General features: G+C 42.8%; 1 protein-coding gene across 6 annotated transcripts in view; it reads right to left on the minus strand.

Annotated features, from left to right (window-relative positions):
• KDM4C (lysine demethylase 4C) overlaps positions 1 to 17883 on the minus strand; it is a 209774-nt gene that overhangs the window by 68729 nt on the left and 123162 nt on the right. For all 6 annotated transcript variants that reach the window (XM_035140870.3, XM_088659061.1, XM_035140866.3 and 3 more), the window contains 3 exons: positions 17389 to 17570; positions 15084 to 15297; positions 13594 to 13670 (listed from right to left, as the gene is read on the minus strand). In XM_035140870.3, coding sequence (XP_034996761.1) covers positions 13594 to 13670; positions 15084 to 15297; positions 17389 to 17570 — 473 coding nt within the window. The remainder of the gene's footprint in view (positions 1 to 13593; positions 13671 to 15083; positions 15298 to 17388; positions 17571 to 17883) is intronic.

Here is a 17883-nt window from a genome sequence, read left to right on the forward strand (position 1 = left end):
AGCCAGCTTCTAAAACCAGACTTTGTTTTAAGCCAGGATTCCTTCTGTAGCCCATGTTGAAAGCAGTGGAGAATGTCTGAAACGGAAACTGTGTGGTTGTAAACTATGTAAATGCTGTTCATGTAGATTGGTAGATACGTTTTGTTGACGGATGCCTAGGCCCTAGAGGCTAGAGGGTAGAAATAACAGCCTCATGCAGACCTTGACATTCTAGGTGGCAGTGTTCCAATGCAGTCAGTTTCAACCACTGAGGGTCCAGATGGAGAAGAGGTCCCTGCTGCAATAGGGTGTATGAAAGTGGAAGGTGGAAGGGCAGAGTTTGAAGCTCTGACAACCATGATCTTCAGGCAGTTGGTGATTTGCTCTGCTCGCAAATAGATCCACTTGGAACAGACCCCAGAGAACTTGAAGCCGTTCGAATATTTGTCTGTCTAGTATTCACTCTCTGGGGTCTAGATGTTTGAGGCTCATCCAATCCGCCCGATAGTTGTCGACTTCAGTGATACGGTATGTTCGGCTGATAGGGAGAGCAGGCAGTGTTCAGCCCAGTTAAAGAGACAAGCAGCTTCCATCTGTGCCACTTTGACGAGTGATATTGGATTTTGCCATGGAATTCTCGGTCCATATCAGGATGTGGTGTAGATGGAACTGCTGAGCAAAGTGAATAATTGATAGTCTGGCCACTCGCAGTTCCAGCCACTTGATGAAGTGATCCAGAGACCTTGGGTGAATTGGTTCCGGCAATGGGCTCCCCAACCCTGGAGGCTTGCGTCTGTGGTAATCAGAGATGTGAAAGGATCTCTGAACGGGGTGCCTTTTTGAAGGTTGAATGAGCGTGTCCACCAGCACATGGAGAGTTTTAAGTGAGACGCTTGTGCAGATTGTGTATGATCGCCCACTGGTGGGGAAGGAGGAACCATTGAAGGTCGCGGACATGGTGTTTCATCCATGGAGTAATCTGTGATGCGGACATGCAAAGACCCAGGATCACAGCTAATTGTTTGACCAACATTACTTTTGAGGAAATCAAAAGATTTGATATTGACTTGTCTTTCCAGAGATAGATATTGCTCTCCTTTTATCGTGGTCCAATAGAGTGCTGAGATGAATGCTTTTCTGTGGCGGGGACAAACAGCTCTTCCCCTCATTGATCAGGAAACCATGTTCGCGCAGAGTGGTGCTCAAAGAAGATTGTCCAAATATGGATAAATATGGACTCCCTGAAGTCTGAGATGCACTACCAGGGTGAACACTATTTTGGAAAAAAATTCTGGGAAATGAGGCCAAGCCAAAGGAGAGGGCCCTGAATTGAAAATGGTGGTCACCTAGGGCGAACCTGAGATATTTTTGGTGCACTGGGTTCATGAACACATGGAGGTATCTATCTTGGAGGTCGACCGACAAGAGCAAATCACTGGCGTGAAGGGCTTCTCAAATTGAGTTCAGGGACTCCATTTTGAATTTATTGTACATCACCCATCGGTTGAGAAACTTTAAATCAAGAATAGGTGCTTCTTTCAACTGCTCAATAAATGGTTCTGGAAAGGATAGAGATGCAACAGAAGAGGCATCCTGATTGGTTGATGGAGGGTGTTGCACACCCTGACCATTATCCTCAGAAAATCCTAAAAATTCAGATTCTGAGTCAGATAAACTGATATTAAGATGCGCTTCAACAGTAGGTGGCAGCAAAGGATTAGCATCCACATGACCAACATTGCTTTTAGGTAACGGGGACTTCACTGTAGTGGAGTCCTGAGATTGAGAAATAGGCATAGAGGAAGGGCGTTTCTGTGAACCAGGGGGCAAGGCTTGTTACGTTCCTCAACCTTGGAAGGTAACAGGTGTTTAAAGTTTTTGCTTGGCTTTCTTTGGAGGTGGTTCAGTCACACCTTGAGGGAGCTCCATAGTGGAGGACAAGATGGATACACACTCACACAATATTGATAGTAGTGGAATCCAGGGGGGCACTCAACTCCTTATGGCACACTGTGGACCAGGAAGAGGGTTCATCCAGGAGCCTCAATACCACTCTGTCATCACTTTTAAGGTGAAGGTGGGAGGAATTAGCTAGCCTCAGACCTCCGGTGCTGCTACTACGAACTATGGGGAGGGCAGCGTGACTCAGCCAAGCTCCACACACGTCACTTAAGCAAACTGGAGGAGGTTAACTCTGGAGGTTGTATAGGCAACATGCAAGCACTCCGTCGCCGAACAAAGTGGACCAGGAGGCAATGCTGCAAGGGGTGTAAAAACCCCTCACCCTCTGCCATACCACAGACCCGGAGGCCCGTAGAATACAAACAGAGCCACACTAGATTAATAAAAGGCAGCTGCACGCCTACACAAATAAGAAGGGAAATAAATGCGACCCCAGAAATTTGGTGGCGGAAAAACAACGAATAACGGCCAGCCGAAAGGAAAGGTCGGGGGGAAAGAAACACAGTGGCAAAAGCCACAGCGGTGCGCTGAAATCGGAAGGAGGCGGCAGCATGCAAAGCAAGCGGGTGGGCGGACAGGTGCCACGCACCGCAACAGAGGAACAGAGAGGTATCTATCTTGGAACAAACAAGAATAAAATGTCTTAAAGGAAGGAACAAAGAAAAAGATTGTAAGGGTCTTTTATATATATATATGGAGGAAGGAGAGGGGGGAATGAAATCCCAAAGAATAGAAGGGAAGAAGAAGAAGAAGAAGAAGAAGAAGAAGAAGAAGAAGAAGAAGAAGAAGAAGAAGAAGAAGAAGAAGAAGAAGAAGAAGAAGAAGAAGAAGAAGAAGAAGAAGAAGAAGAAGCAGCAGCAGCTACCGGAGAAGGAGGAGGAGTTTGGATTTGATATCCCGCTTTATCACTACCCTAAGGAGTCTCAAAGCGGCTAACATTCTCCTTTCCCTTCCTCCCCCACAGCAGACACCCTGTGAGGTGAGTGGGGCTGAGAGACTTCAGAGAAGTGTGACTAGCCCAAGGTCACCCAGCAGCTGCATGTGGAGGAGCGGAGACGCGAACCCGGTTCCCCAGATTACGAGTCTACCGCTCTTAACCACTACACCACACTGGCTCCTAGTAGAAAGGAAGAACTAGTAGAAAAATAAAGCGAAGGGGGGGAAACCAGAAACTAATAACCAATAAACTTAGCTAGTCAGTAGAGCCAAGGACGAATGTTCTGCTGCGTCAGGCAGGAGAAAAAAACTGAGGAAGCTGGGCCTACTTCACATAGATCAGGCATAGGCAAACTCGGCCCTCCAGATGTTTTGGGATTACAACTCCCATCATCCCTGACCACTGGTCCTGTTAGCTAGGGATGGTGGGAGTGGTAATCCCAAAACATCTGGAGGGCTGAGTTTGCCTATGCCTGAAATAGATCTTTGCTCCTGCCTGTGTCAGTTGACAAGAGATGTACCCACTCCATTGGCTACGGCGTTCCAGGAAGCAAATTATTACTCTTAACTTCTTCTCTTTCTGCCACCAAGGATAAATGGCTCCTTCAGATAAAAACTCAACTGGACAGTTGGACTAATTTTTAGTTATTAATGCAAAAAGTAAAACCAAGCCAAAAACATTTATGGGATTTATGTATTAGTTACTCGGGGGGGGGGGAGAAGTCCTTTCCTGAGCAGATGAATAGATCTGGCTATTTTAGTACTAGAAGAAAGTATACGTGGTGTAGGATCTCTTAAATCAAGCCTCCAAAACAATGTGCACACAACATTTAAACTGACCGAAAAGTGTATTTGATTTTCTCAGGGGAATTATCACAAAACAGAGACAGTGAAACTAATTGTGTAATGGTATACATAATATTCAGTACAATGCAGCAATTTATTAAGACTGTATTATTAGAATTGTATAACAGTGAAGAAACTTGTCGAAGCAGAAATTAAATGTGTTTAACAATATTTGGTGGCATTATATTTAGACCAGTGGGGTTACCTAGAGCTGCCCAGGAATTTTTGGAAACCAAATAATTTTGTGGTTTCTAAACGGCTAGCGTAATTTGAGAGTTTGGGCCCAATCACACCAAAAATTGGGTGCCAAAGTCACATTCTGATACACTATCTTGATTTAAAATGGCACCTGGTGTTCAAAGATTGACAAAGACCTCTGCCCCCACCTCAGGAACCTTCTTGCTGAGTTTGGCCATGGGCTCTTGTGGGATAGCCAAACCACAGAGAACAAATGAACAGACAGACAAACCACCTTCCTTAATGATTAGTAGATTACACCATAATACTCCTAATACTTAGCAGGGAGGAAACGGCTGTCACAAAAGCAGAGGCAATAGGTCCCTGCAGGCTAAACAGAAGAACAGTTTGCTTCAGGTTATATATATATATATATATATATATATATATATATATATATATGTATGTATGTATGTATTTTGTATGCTTGGAAGACTAGAAGTGACAGATTACGTATCCAGCTAATTGTGTATTAAGGCAACCTACCTCTTCCACCCATGACAAAAAGCCCTGACCTTCGTAATTGCTATCATTGTCAGATAAGTGCTCCTAAAAGGTGCATCCTTTTCGAGTGCTACAGAATAGATTCAGTTTTCTCTACAAGCATATCTTATCAGATCAGGTCAGAAGGTCATCTCCTCATCAAGCAAATGCTATAGTGATTATATCTGAACATAATCTTCAACTTAAATAGCCTCATTAAAAGCTATGAAGTTTATGGAGTGTAAATGTGCAGAGAGTCTATTAAAATGAACACACACACTCACAAAAACAAGCAAGCATGATTCTCACCGCAAATTGATTTTTATTAATTTTTTTGTCGATTGTTTTTCTGGCAGCTGCACAAGAAGAAAAATTCAGAAACCATCCTAGTGATGAAATATTTTCTGTGTCTTACTATATTCCATTAAATAAATAATCAGTCTTTGGAGCTTTCTTTGAGGGGGGCCCTCCTACAGCCTACCAATTGTGTGTATTTGCCTACAGCATCGAATGAAACTTTATGGATCCGTTATCACTTTCTGTAAACAGATTTGCAGTGGAAAAGCTGACATAACCTTAAATATAGTAGACAGAAGGACATTTTCACAAGGTTTCCCCCACTGACTTCATTCTGGTATTTTCAGAAGGCGTGTGTGTGTGTTTAAGAAAAATTTCATAAAAATCATCTTAAACTCTTTGTTTAAAATGTACAAATTCTTGTTTTAACACATATTCTATGTGGGCTGAAAATCAGTCTCATCTTCTGCAAGTGAAGAAAGAAACAGAGTAGTTTCAAACAGTATGTCCTGACACATGTCAATTTTGTTGTTGTTGTTTAGTCGTTCAGTCGTGTCCGACTCTTCGTGACCCCATGGACCAGAGCACGCCAGGCACTCCTGTCTTCCACTGCCTCCCGCAGTTTGGTCAGACTCATGTTCGTAGCTTCGAGAACACTGTCCAACCATCTTGTCCTCTGTCGTCCCCTTCTCCTTGTGCCCTCCATCTTCCCGAACATCAGGGTCTTTTCCAGGGAGTCTTCTCTTCTCATGAGGTGGCCAAAGTATTGGAGCCTCAGCTTCAGGATCTGTCCTTCCAGTGAGCACTCAGGGCTGATTTCCTTAAGAATGGATAGGTTTGATCTTCTTGCAGTCCATGGGACTCTCAAGAGTCTCCTCCAGCACCATAATTCAAAAGCATCATTTCTTTGGCGATCAGCCTTCTTTATGGTCCAGCTCTCACTTCCATACATCACTACTGGGAAAACCATAGCTTTAACTATACGGACCTTTGTCGGCAAGGTGATGTCTCTGCTTTTTAAGATGCTGTCTAGGTTTGTCATTGCTTTTCTCCCAAGAAGCAGGCGTCTTTTAATTTCGTGACTGCCGTCACCATTTGCAGTGATCATGGAACCCAAGAAAGTAAAATCTCTCACTGCCTCCATTTCTTCCCCTTCTATTTGCCAGGTTAATAGCAAATCAAATATCTTTATTACGGTCAAAGACCAAAGAAGGTTAATAGCATAAATATTATGCCTTTCAAAAAAATCAATACATTTGAAGTATTTCTGTTAGAATAAGCAGGAAGTAATGCCATACTAGAGGAAGGTAGCATATGATCTGTTCTTAACAATATATGGCCATCTGTCTTAAAAGTTAACTCAGTACCATTCTCATAGCTTAGAATTCTTCAGGATATTTGTTGTACATCAGTGTTTCTTTGACGACGACACTGGATGTCCTTATCAGAAACTTATATTTTAGCAGTAAAGTAAAACAAAAAAACACCTCTGCCTCCAAATCATGTTCATTTATAAATTATCAACATTTCTGATGCTGAAAATACAATCAAAAGGAGAGCAGGATTGCATGGGTGACCAGTTTGGGACGCAGTCTGCATGTCTTTTCCTCGGATTCTCAGTGCATCTGCATAATACCACGATTCTGGTTATTCTTATTAATTACATTTATACTCTGCCCTTCATCCAAAGATCACAGTGTGGTTTAAAACATAAAAACACAAAATGCATAATAAGAATAAGAGTAATATCCCACAGGCATTTAAAAGGCCATAGACTGTTTGACAGCCAAGGCCTGGTTGAAGAGAAATGCTTTCACCTGGCACCTTAAGATACGTCATGATGGTGCCAGGTGAGCCACCCTGGGGAGAGCATTCCACAAAGGGGGAGCCACTGCAGAAAAGGCCCATTCTTGTGTTGCCCTGAGCTGCTTGACCGGGGATCAGCAAACGTTTTCATCAGGGGTTCACTGTCCCTCAGACCTTGCAGGGGGGCGGACTATATTTTGAAAAATATAAATACCCTGCAAGCCAGTCCCGCAGCTGCCTCCGGACCTGGAGGAGGAATGCACTCTGCATGCGCTCAGGAGTGTGTCTCGGCGGCAGCGTCGCCACCTGCCCAGAGCTGTCTGTGGCTTCGGATTGGCTGCAGGAGCTTCCTGCAGCCAATCCGAAGCTGCGCCAGCATCGCCGCCCTCCCAGAAGCTGTGCCAGCGCCAGTCAGTCCCCACACGGTGAGGCGTCCGTAGTGCGGGGGGACTAACCGAGCAGAGACTGACCGACTGGCAGAGTCTGTGGGCCAGATTTATGAGCCGGGGGTGCAGTTTGCCGACCCCTGTGCTTGACTGTCCTAACTGGGATTTCTGCCAGTTTACCTATTTCCCCTTCCCACATGGAGTAAAAGCCAATCTTCTTTTTCTTTATTCATTGGGAAAGGTGAGAGTCTTCTGTATGAAAAGCCATTTTTACAAAAAAATTCTTCTGTCCCTCCACCATATGGCTAAAAAGCCAGTTGATGCATATGGTTGTTTGCCCCGATACCAAATTAGGAGCCATCTGAGCATCTTTTGAGAATGACTGGAAGCCAATAGGCTGAAGTCTTTTTTTATACACTTCTCAAAATTAGAATGGGGATTTTATTTTTAGAATTCTGTTTTATTATAGGCATTGTTCCCTTACCATTTTAAGGAGCTGAAGATGTTTTGTTTGTATTCACCATTTCGTACCTTCTGCTCGGTATTATGAAGAGCAAATGATTTTTTTTGAAAATAGCTGAGGACATTAAAGGTAGGGGCTCTTTACTTTAACCGTGTGGCTGATTTTCAGTCACTTGGTTATATTTAGAATAATTAGCTACAGTACTTATATTTTTATTTCCCTCTAAGCATTTTAGCTTTGTGAAAGGCACTCGCTGTTTGAGCAGTGTGCCAGAAGGACACTTTCAATCCTACATGTAGTACAGTACGCAACATTCCCTCGAATGTCAGTCATTATTCTTCCTGACTTTACTAGCAGTTTCTGCTCAAAATGTTTTAAGATTAATGAGGCATTCATTCTCAATCAAGAAGCTATGTGAGGATATAGTTTCACATTGAAGTGCAAGGCAGATGAATTATTAAACCTCTTTGGGTCTTTTCATTCCTTGGGATGATGCATCCACCTTTTCTGTTGTTGTTTAAGCGGCGCCATAACAAAGATGGATTCAATGTCACTCTCCTTCTGTCTCACCTATTATTATTAGTCACACAGCAAATAGTGCAGAGTTAACATAAAAATGTGCATAATCTTACGAGTGGGTGTGACACATCCTGAATGATGCAGGAGTTGAAATGAGGTGTTGCAAGCTTTGCTGAAGGGAATGCCTGGGGTGGTGGCTATAGGAAGTCAAAGTACTCAATCATAGGTAACTTTGCCATTCTGCTTATCTGCAGCTGTCACTTCTAAAATGAACATGAACAGGAAGAGGAGTAAGGGTTAGAAAGCAATGCTTCTGTAATTGTGTTTGATCCTACATATCACAAGTGGTGCTACACACTTGTCTACTGTGATCTCAAGATTTACCTCCTGCCTTTCCAGTCTGCATCTGCTCGAAGCAAATTCAAAACTGGCTAGCACTCATTGAGCTAATTATAGCCTCTAATCAAGTCATTGTTCTTTGCCCAACAGAAGGATAAATATTTCCTTGAAAGCAGGAACTGATTGCACCAATTCAGATCTCCCTGTTCTTCCTGGTGTTATGTTAGCTGGAGGAAATTTTTTGAATGCAATATAAATCTACAGATTTATTTGATTCCAAAGACTGAGTTTAAATCTCTTGAAGTTCATGATGTCAGCCCTTTCGAATTGTCTAGTAGAATTTTAGACTATAAAAGCAGGTCTTAAAGCGACTTTGGTATTTTTGTTGGCAAAACTGAGTATTTTGACGGAACAGAAGGTCATTGAACTGCATGTGTTGCTAGTGTGATCAGAAAGCTTTGCTATAGCTTCTGTTTATAAAACTGGCTTGCATGTGCTACCAGGAGCAAGGGAAAAAGAATAGTTGTTTGCTTCTAGGGCCAAGGAAACATTTTTTTTTCTACCTGTTTCCAACATCTGTGCTTTTTACTGTTGTTAGTTTGTGGGTTTTATTGTTGTTGTTAGTTTGTAGGTTTTATACTTCCTTGTTCATCCCCTTAAATACCATATGTCTCGGCTACAAATATTAAGGTTATACTTTTGTCACACTGATGATTGTTGTGTAATGCCTGAAATAGCCTGTGCCATTGTGGTACTATAAACTAAAGAGATACAGGAAAAGGATGTTTTCTCAATGGCAGGTTATCTTTTGGAGATAACTGGAGATCTCTCAAATCTGAGCATCCAGGGTTTTGAGACACCTCACCTGTTACTTAAGGGTATGTACATAGGTGTGTGTGTGTGTGTGTGTGTGTGTGTGTGTGAGAGAGAGAGAGAGAGAGAGAGAGAGAGAGAGAGAGAGAGAGAGAGAGAGAGAAGCAACAGAAGCTCTTCTGACACTGTAAGAGAGAGGCAGAATATTAGCTGAAAGCAACATGGGGCATATGATGTCTCTCTCTATAGGGATCTGATAAGAGGTGGTAGACCTGCTGCCTAGTAGGAACATTGAGCCGCTTGCCACAACCTATGCTCCACCTATATTTGTTTTGTTTTTTATTTTAAAAAAATTTAACTAAGAAGAAAAATATATATTCTTTCCGTTGTTAAATTTACATATGCATACCGCATTTTTGTATATTAACAAACAATGGAGCACAAGGTAAGTTTCCAATTATCTCTCTTTCCAAAGGAGGCCACACCCTGGTACTGCTGCCCTGCAGAACTTCTCACTGCTTGGACATGGAGTGGAAGAAGCATGAAACAATGGCTTCCACAAGTAAGCTGGAGAGGGTGGGCAACCATGCACTAACGAGAAAGGGCAAATATGTGTCCCCATGTTTATTGGTTCCGGATCCAGATTAACAAACGATAGTAGCATAGATCATCCTTGAATTTGAGGTGCCAGCATTAAAACAAGTGACCCTAAGACCAGATTAAGTATGCGACACCTCTCCAGGACTGCGTTCTAATTTGAGAAGGCAAAGACCTTGTTAGTCAAGAAAGATCTGGGTTCATCGACAGCCCTTACCATGCTGAACACATTCAGGCTGCCCACACAATGAAACTCATTTTAATTGTCGTTACTAATGCTTAGAGACGCCACACCTGTCCCTTTGCCGAAAGAAAAGCGGCAAACTTGTTGCTCAAGCAGCCGTGCTGTCTAACTCTGTTCATTGAACTGAACTGATAATTACGTTCTGACTTAAAAGACACCCTGTCAGTTCCCGGGATTGACTTTTGCCATTCCCCCTCCCCTTTACACCCACCCAAAACTCTGCAGGAGCTGCAACAAAAGCAGTTTTATAAGTCCTGGAACTTCTGATTGCCTGATAAGGAACCTTTCACAATTTTCTCTGGTGGCCAGCAAGAGAGGAAAAATTCAATTTTGCCTGGAAAGAATGCCTACCCTGCTAAAATGAAAACATATTACAGATACAGAAATTGACTCTGGGCACATTTTAATAGCAATTCACCGAGCAAACACTGAACTACCTATATATGTGAATCACTATTTTTGTAATAATCTGTTCCAAATTGGTATTTGCCATTTTATTTCCCTGACTTGGTTAATATGCACACCATATCTGCTGCCTGCTGTTTTGTTCTTTACCAACAGCTACAAGGAATCTAAAAAAATAGGGGGAGAAACCTGCTTACATTATCTACTCCTCCAACCTGTTCACTCTACCTTTCTCTTTTTATTTTTCATAAATAGTAAGAAATTACACTGGTGTGAGAAATAACAATATATTCTAGTATAGTGAGGCTGATGGGAGGTGAGAGGAAGTCAAAATTTATGTATTTTGAAAAGCTTCTCTATAGTCATTTTTGCTGATGTTTGGCTGTGTTCCCAATTCAAGTAGGAGACAGGATGGCCATCAAAAAGTATCAGAGAGTTTGGGGTGGGGAGTGCCAGTTAAGGAAAGCCGTGGGAACACAAGATTATTATTACAAAATAGGAAATGCTAGAACTAGAAAAAGAGCAAATCCTTTAATTTCTGAATTGTCATCAGGAATTGCCCATATCCTCATGTTACTCTTGGGGTTAGGAATTTGTTTGCTACAAGCTACCGGTAAATGAAAGCTGAATTCAGTGCCCATCTCTGAATATTGTACATACATAGCCTTGCACATGATTGATTCTCTTATAGTTTATCAAGTTAAGAAAAAAAAAATTCACTCAATATGCAGAGGGAGAGTTTTGTGCCACCCACCGTTCAGGGAATAGGGAGATGTCTCGTTTAGGCTGGAGATGGATCAGAGTGTCTATCTCCCCCAGGGAGAAGAAAGTGGTATGGTAGACATATTGTTGACTGCAGTGTGAACACTCATCCTATTCATGCCTACAGTCAAGTGGTTTTACAGGGTTTTGTGGTAGTTTGACCACCTGTGGATTCATTCATTCATTCATTCATTGCCACGTACCAGAGTCTGAATAAGACTTACGATATAAATAGGCAACATACTTCAATAAAATAAAATAAAATAATATGAAACAGATAATCAGCTGTACCACTACCAAGGTAATCACACAAAAGTCAAACCTGCCATTCCCCACAACTACACACACACACACACTTTTTATTAAGCCTCCAAAGATATTCTAAAACTCACCATCATATAAAGGTTTTTTTAAAAAACAAAACAAATTCTTCTTGACTTCTCATCATTCCTTGTTTATTTGTTACTCCTTTTTATTAGCTGCTTTAGAACACATTTTCTTTTTATTATCTAAGCCCCGATATCATTAATTATTTCAACAATCCACTGCTTATATTTCAAATCCTGCCTGCGACTACATGTATGGATGATAGTTTGATAGATTATCTATCAATGGTATATGATGTATATAATAATAATAATTTATTATTTATACTCCGCCCATCTGACTAGGTTTCCCCAGCCACTCTGGGTGGCTTCCAGCAAAATATTAAAATACAATAATTCATAAAATATTAAAAGCTTCCCTAAACAGGGCTGCCTTCAGATGTCTTCTAAAAATCTGGTATCTGTTGTTCTCTTTGACATCTGATGGGAGGGCGTTCCACAGGGCGGGCACCACTACCGAGAAGGCCCTCTGCCTGGCTCCCTGTAACTTGGCTTCTCGCAGTAAGGGAACCGCCAGAAGGCCCTCGGAGCTGGACCTCAGTGTCTGGGCAGAACGACGGGGGTGGAGATGCTCCTTCAGGTATACTGGGCCAAGGCCATTTAGGGCTTTAAAGGTCAGCACCAACACTTTGAATTGTGCTTGGAAATGTACTGGGAGCCAATGTAGGTCTTTCAAGACTGGTGTTACGTGGTCTCAGCAGCCACTCCCATGCACCATGTATATGATGCATATTTTGCACTAGGAGGCTTAGTTTGGTCAGAATTGAATATAGGCTTCCAGAGTTAACATTAAATACGTTACTTCTGGTAAATGAGCCACCATAGCCACTTAAGGGGCTGTGAAAATATGTGCCCCAGGCTTTGTAGACTCATCTACCCATGTGTTATCTGAAACCACTGGCTGCCAGGTGTGAAATCTTTTCCAACTCTCCTACCCCACAACTAGAAAGTAAGTTTAGGATTGAAACCTCAATTGCTTCACAGTCAGTTTCTGTTCCTGTGACAGGAAGGTTTCAATTAGTGGTTTCACGACATTTTTTAAAACAGTAGCAGAACGGCACTCGTTTCCATTAAAAAAGAAAAGAAAAAAAATTGTGATGAAATCAGTAAGTATTAAAGCTTTCCCATTCGCTGCAGGAAGAGAAACGGAGGTTGAAAACATTGTTCACTCTATATCCACTACTTTGGGAAGTAGTGTACACATGTTCACCACATTCCATATCTGTCCTGTAATTCCTTATGAAATATTGCATTTCTCCCAGCTTCCATCCAAATTGAGAAAACAAATGACCTGGCTGCATTTGTAACTGTTAATGTCTGCACAGCCTGACACTGTGACAATTAGAAAAGGCTGTTTAAGGGACAATTAAGAGGCTGTTCACTGAAAGCTTCTATTATGAAGCCATTTCCTCAGCATGCATGTACGGTGCTTGATCAGCCCTCTGCTGCCGACAATATCTGTCTGTATGGCACACTGTGGTCAGAACAGGGCGAGATGATGCCTAGGAAAATTGTTGGATGAATGGCATGCAAGAGCAGATTACCTGCCGCGTTAATACAGCAATGGTTTTTAGTCTGGTACTCTGCTATCTGTGCATTTGGCATCCACCCTGATCAAGTACTTGCATGCTGATCGTCCCTAAAATTTCAATCAACCCCCGTAGATACAAAGGCAGATATTATTGGTAGTCCCACTCTTCAGGGTGACATGCCTCTGCAATACTGGAAGAAGTTGTGCAGTGTTCAGCAATTAGACAATGATGTCCCATGCCAAGAAGGATGAGAAGCACCAGGAAGTTCTGCAGCTGCTTTTCTGTCTGGCAGCGGCAGCGTTACAGCTGATAGAAAAGCAAGCATGAAGGGGCAAATGATTCGCTTCTGATTTTTTTCCTCTCCAGATAAGAGATTAATTGTTGGTTGTTTTTTCAGCTGACATTACACCACATATCTTATTTACCACGTACCAGTATGCAATCAGAAATTCAATTTGAACCATAACAAGATAGTTAAAGCAGAAATAAGAATTCTTCTCTCAGCTATGGTTGGCAGAATGCGCTTTTATGTCCCTTTCACATACGATCACACAGTTGGGTCTGCACTGTGAACAACAACTAAATAAAATGCATAACTTACTGCTGTCCAGGCTCCTCTTTTGCATCGAGAACATAGCCATCTATCATTGATTTCATGGGAAGGAACACCATAGCAACCTATAATAAGAGAGAGCTAAGATGATAAACAGATTCTGTACTTCATTATCTTTCTAGCTAAACAGACAAGCTAGCTATTAAAAAAAGATACTGCATTTGCATAGTGTGTGATTAAAAAAAGTAAAGAACGAGCATTTCTCCAACAGTAAGCTTAGCAGTTATACTGGCTGCTGGAAGGTCACCTATGCTACCAAGAGTTCTCATTCCTAAAACCAGCATTGTTATCTTTAACAATCTTTTCACTATGCTAGACTGTCAGCTTTGAAATCCCAATTACTTTTCCAGGTGGTAAAATACAATCTGAACGCTGTAGCAATAACTCTCCATAACAGAGAGCTGGTGTAGCATAGTGATTAACACTGCCGTCTTATATACCCTTATTTGTGAAAGTAGCTTAAGAGTTTGATTGTGTAGGCACCCTATATTAAAAAAAAACAGGAAAGGCGTTGCTATCATTTTGGGGTCAGTGGGCATGTTTGGAATTTTGAGGAAGTCATCAAAGGCTCCTTTGCACCCTTGGTAAGGAGTTCTATCGGTGCCCCCTTCCCTTGCTGCCAACCGACTAAGGAGGGTCCTCCCCCCGCAGGGCAGGTGGGATTTTTGCACTGCCCTGGGTCTGCACCCTTGGCGGGGGTCAACCTAACCAACCCCTGCCAGTCATAAAATAGCAGTCATGGGAAAACACTAAATGGCTGCTGTGGGCGAGTGGCATAATGCCTGTCCCATCTATATATATATAAAAAGAAAGAGATGACCAAAAATTGGTGCAGCCACGCCCCCATCAGCCACTACATCAAAGGCACTGGAACAGCTGCCATGCTTGCTGAAAGAGATCTGAGTTGAAAACAGATGGGAGGGTGGGCACCCAAGAAAATGTGGACAAGTTGAAGGAGAGGCTGAGTCAGTGCAAACAGAACTATCTCTTATGCATTGGATTTTTAAGGCAATATCTATTGAGACCTTTTGCAGGTGCTGTTGGAGCTAAGGTTGGTCACAGTGGCGCCCATGGGTACCACATTGGTGGCCCCTATGCACAATTGAGGAGGTCCTCCTCGGTTTCTTTGAGCAGACTTGGAGCCTGTTGCACAGCCTACCATGAACTGGCTTCCCATCCCAATGCTGCTTGCATAGGAGGCGTGACTGCCTCCCTGCCTCTCCAGCTGCATGAGGCTGTCTGTCATTCCAGGAGAAGCCCCAGCCCCAGCTGACCAACAGCCTCGTGTGCATGAGGTTGCCTGTCAGCCAGACACAGGGAGAGGCAGGCAGTCACAACCTATGAGAGCAGAATTGAGGTAGGTAGCCAGCTCGAGGTGGGTTGTGCAACTCGCCCTGATTCTACTCATAGAAACTGAGCAGGGCTATTTGCTTGTGAGAGCACTCATTCTATATGTGAAGTCAAGGAATTATATTTACTTGCATGGACCTGTACGCAACACTTTGCACACGAAATCAGCAGACTTGTTCCATCTTCTTCAATAAAGCCATTGGACGGATAGTTTTCAGTGTTCTCCTCACTATAAATAAAACATATCTCTGGAATAAGTGGTTTTGTCTTTTCTCTGGCCACAAAAGCTTCTCTTTGTTTTGTTGCTGAGCAACTATAGTGTTCTTCATTAGGGTTGTCAGCCTGAAAAACATATTTGAAAAAGAAGGTATTTGCTCTTTTTCCTTTTACTTGTTAAGTTTCTTTAAATAATAATAAAACCAAGTCGCATTGCTTCTAAAATATCTGTCCTGTGTATTAGATATTTTACTATTTTGACAGTTGTAAAATTAAGTGTCAAGCTTAAGCAACCTAAATTTATTGCTCATTTAAATCTTTCATTGCACTCATTTCTTATTACTAAATTTAACAGTTTTACAGGCCTTACACACACGTACTGGCCTGGTCCGCATGTCACATTAGACCATAGTCTAATGGCTTAATATGGTGAGGAAACCATTCCATTCACAGCAGCTCCAGAAACTGGGAAGCTCATCTTGGGAGCTGCTACTGCTGCTGCCACTTAAGGAGGAATTGCTCCTCATTGTACTCTGCAACAGCAAACTGTATCTGCTCTTGTCAGAGCTTAGCTAGGAGAAGGTATTGCACCTTTGCCTCACCACACTGCACAACAAGCTCTTGAAGGATGGTTTCCCCCCTCTCCTGCTGATCATGGATTAAGGTAAGAAGCACTTCACACCAGGTTACTGGACGGTGTGTTACACCTGTCTGCTTAGCAACCATCATAGCTGCCAAGTTCCGGACGTAAAGATCCGGGATCGGCAGCACGCGCATGACCGGAAGTTGCGTGACGCAACTTCCGGTGGCGCTTCGCCCTTCTATGGGCACCAGAAAATGGCGGCGCCAGCGCCGGAAGTCGCTTCCGCGCATGACCGGAAACACGTAAAAGCGACTTCCGGCGCCGCCATTTTCTGATGCCCATAGAAGGGCAAAGCGCAACCGGAAGCCGCGTCACGCAACTTCCGGTCATGCGCGGAAGCGACTTCCGGCGCCGCCATTTTCTGGTGCCCATAGAAGGGCAAAGCGGCACCAGAAAAATGGCCGCCGGGCCGAAGCCGATTTAAGGGACAATACCGGGATTTTAACCTAAACGGGAGACTGCCGGGAAACGGTAAGAAAAAAGGGGTTTTCCCGGCGGATACGGGATACCTGGCAGCTATGGCAACCATCCAGGGAGGGGAGACTACACCTCCAGTATTGCTGAGATGTTGTGGTAGGAATGGAGGAAAAGGGGAAAAGACAGTTTGAGCATTCTGCAACATCTACCAGCTGGGCAGGGACTTCAGTTCCATAAAGGGAGTTTTCTATTGGGCACCTATAAGGAATTGAGTGTGGCAAGAGGGTAATTGTGCAAGATTTCAGAGGGGCAAAAATGTCACCGCTACCAGCCTGATCTAGTACAGCATTTTCCTCATTTTTTAGCATGAATCGTAGGGGGAGGGGATAGCCATTTATATGTGCTTATCTGTCACCAGTATGTGGCATGCCAAAAGTGCAGTGAAATGCAGCGGCAAACACTTCTACAGCCAAGCCATAGGAAAATGGCAATTTAAGCACTAGAAGGCAAGAAAATGGAAAATTAATCATTCCAGCCCTCCACAGTGAGCAGGAGAACCCCTGGATATAAAACGAGGTAGCAAAATGAAGAGACGTGGCCCCATGAAAACTGTACTTAAATCAATGCAATTATTCAACGAGGGGACCTTTATGACCTTTAAAAATAAATATAGTGCAATCTAACCACACCTCTGCATGCTTGCATAGGAAGGGAGTGTGATATGGGAACCAGCTTTTCATGAACTCCACAGGGTGAGTCCAGAGGAGCCGAATCATACCCTCAAATATGTATAATGAATGTGTACATCTCAAATATCTCAGTTAATGGAAATCTCCATTCCCTTGCTATCTTTGTTGTGCTTATCCAATGTGTGCTTATCCAAAGCTAAAGCTACCGAGCCTACCACTGAGAGCAGAAATTGCTCTGTTTCCATTTCCTTGCTTTTTGGTAGTTGGACTCTACCCCTTGGAATCACGGTATCTATTTTGACATGCTAAGTGATGGACCGTTTACCATTCAATCCTTTACTTGATTTTTTTAAAAAGGATAGAGGATAAAGAGAAAATTGGCAGTTTTGTCACAAAAGCAGCAGCACTACAAATATTTGGATTTCTTTTGTTTATAAATACCTCTCAAACTGTGAAAAGCTTCCTTACCTTGTAGTAAGGCTTGAGGAGTGTGCATATGGCGCAGCAGGGTTCCAATTTGGCAACAGCTGCATTGTATTCCTTTTCAGCAGTGAAATTTGGCGCTCTGTTCTGCCAAAGGTAGACAAGAGGCTTGGCCCAGGACTCCGTTTCTTGTACGTCTTCTTCAGTTAAGAGAGACTCGGGCAGTTCTTAAATGAAAATGACATTTGAAAAGGTAAGCAGCATATAAAAGGGAAGTGGGTGGCAAGCCTACATAGGAAAACAAACCCACGAGAACAAACAGACGCATTCAGAATGAAGAGGGGGACTGCACTGCCAAAGTACAAGAGGAGAATCCGCCCTCCCCACGTTTGTTACAGATGCTCGTTCCTGCTAAAAACAATGCAAAACACCATGTCAACATGGTTGCCACTAATGAACAAAACTGTATACTGATTGGGGAATAATAGCTCTCATGATAATTTGTTGCTATGGGATATATTTTAAAGGGGGGGTACTTAT

This window comes from Zootoca vivipara, chromosome 15, assembly GCF_965207765.1.
Source record: "Zootoca vivipara chromosome 15, rZooViv2.hap1.1, whole genome shotgun sequence".
In the NCBI taxonomy this organism is placed as follows: Eukaryota; Metazoa; Chordata; class Lepidosauria; order Squamata; family Lacertidae; genus Zootoca; species Zootoca vivipara.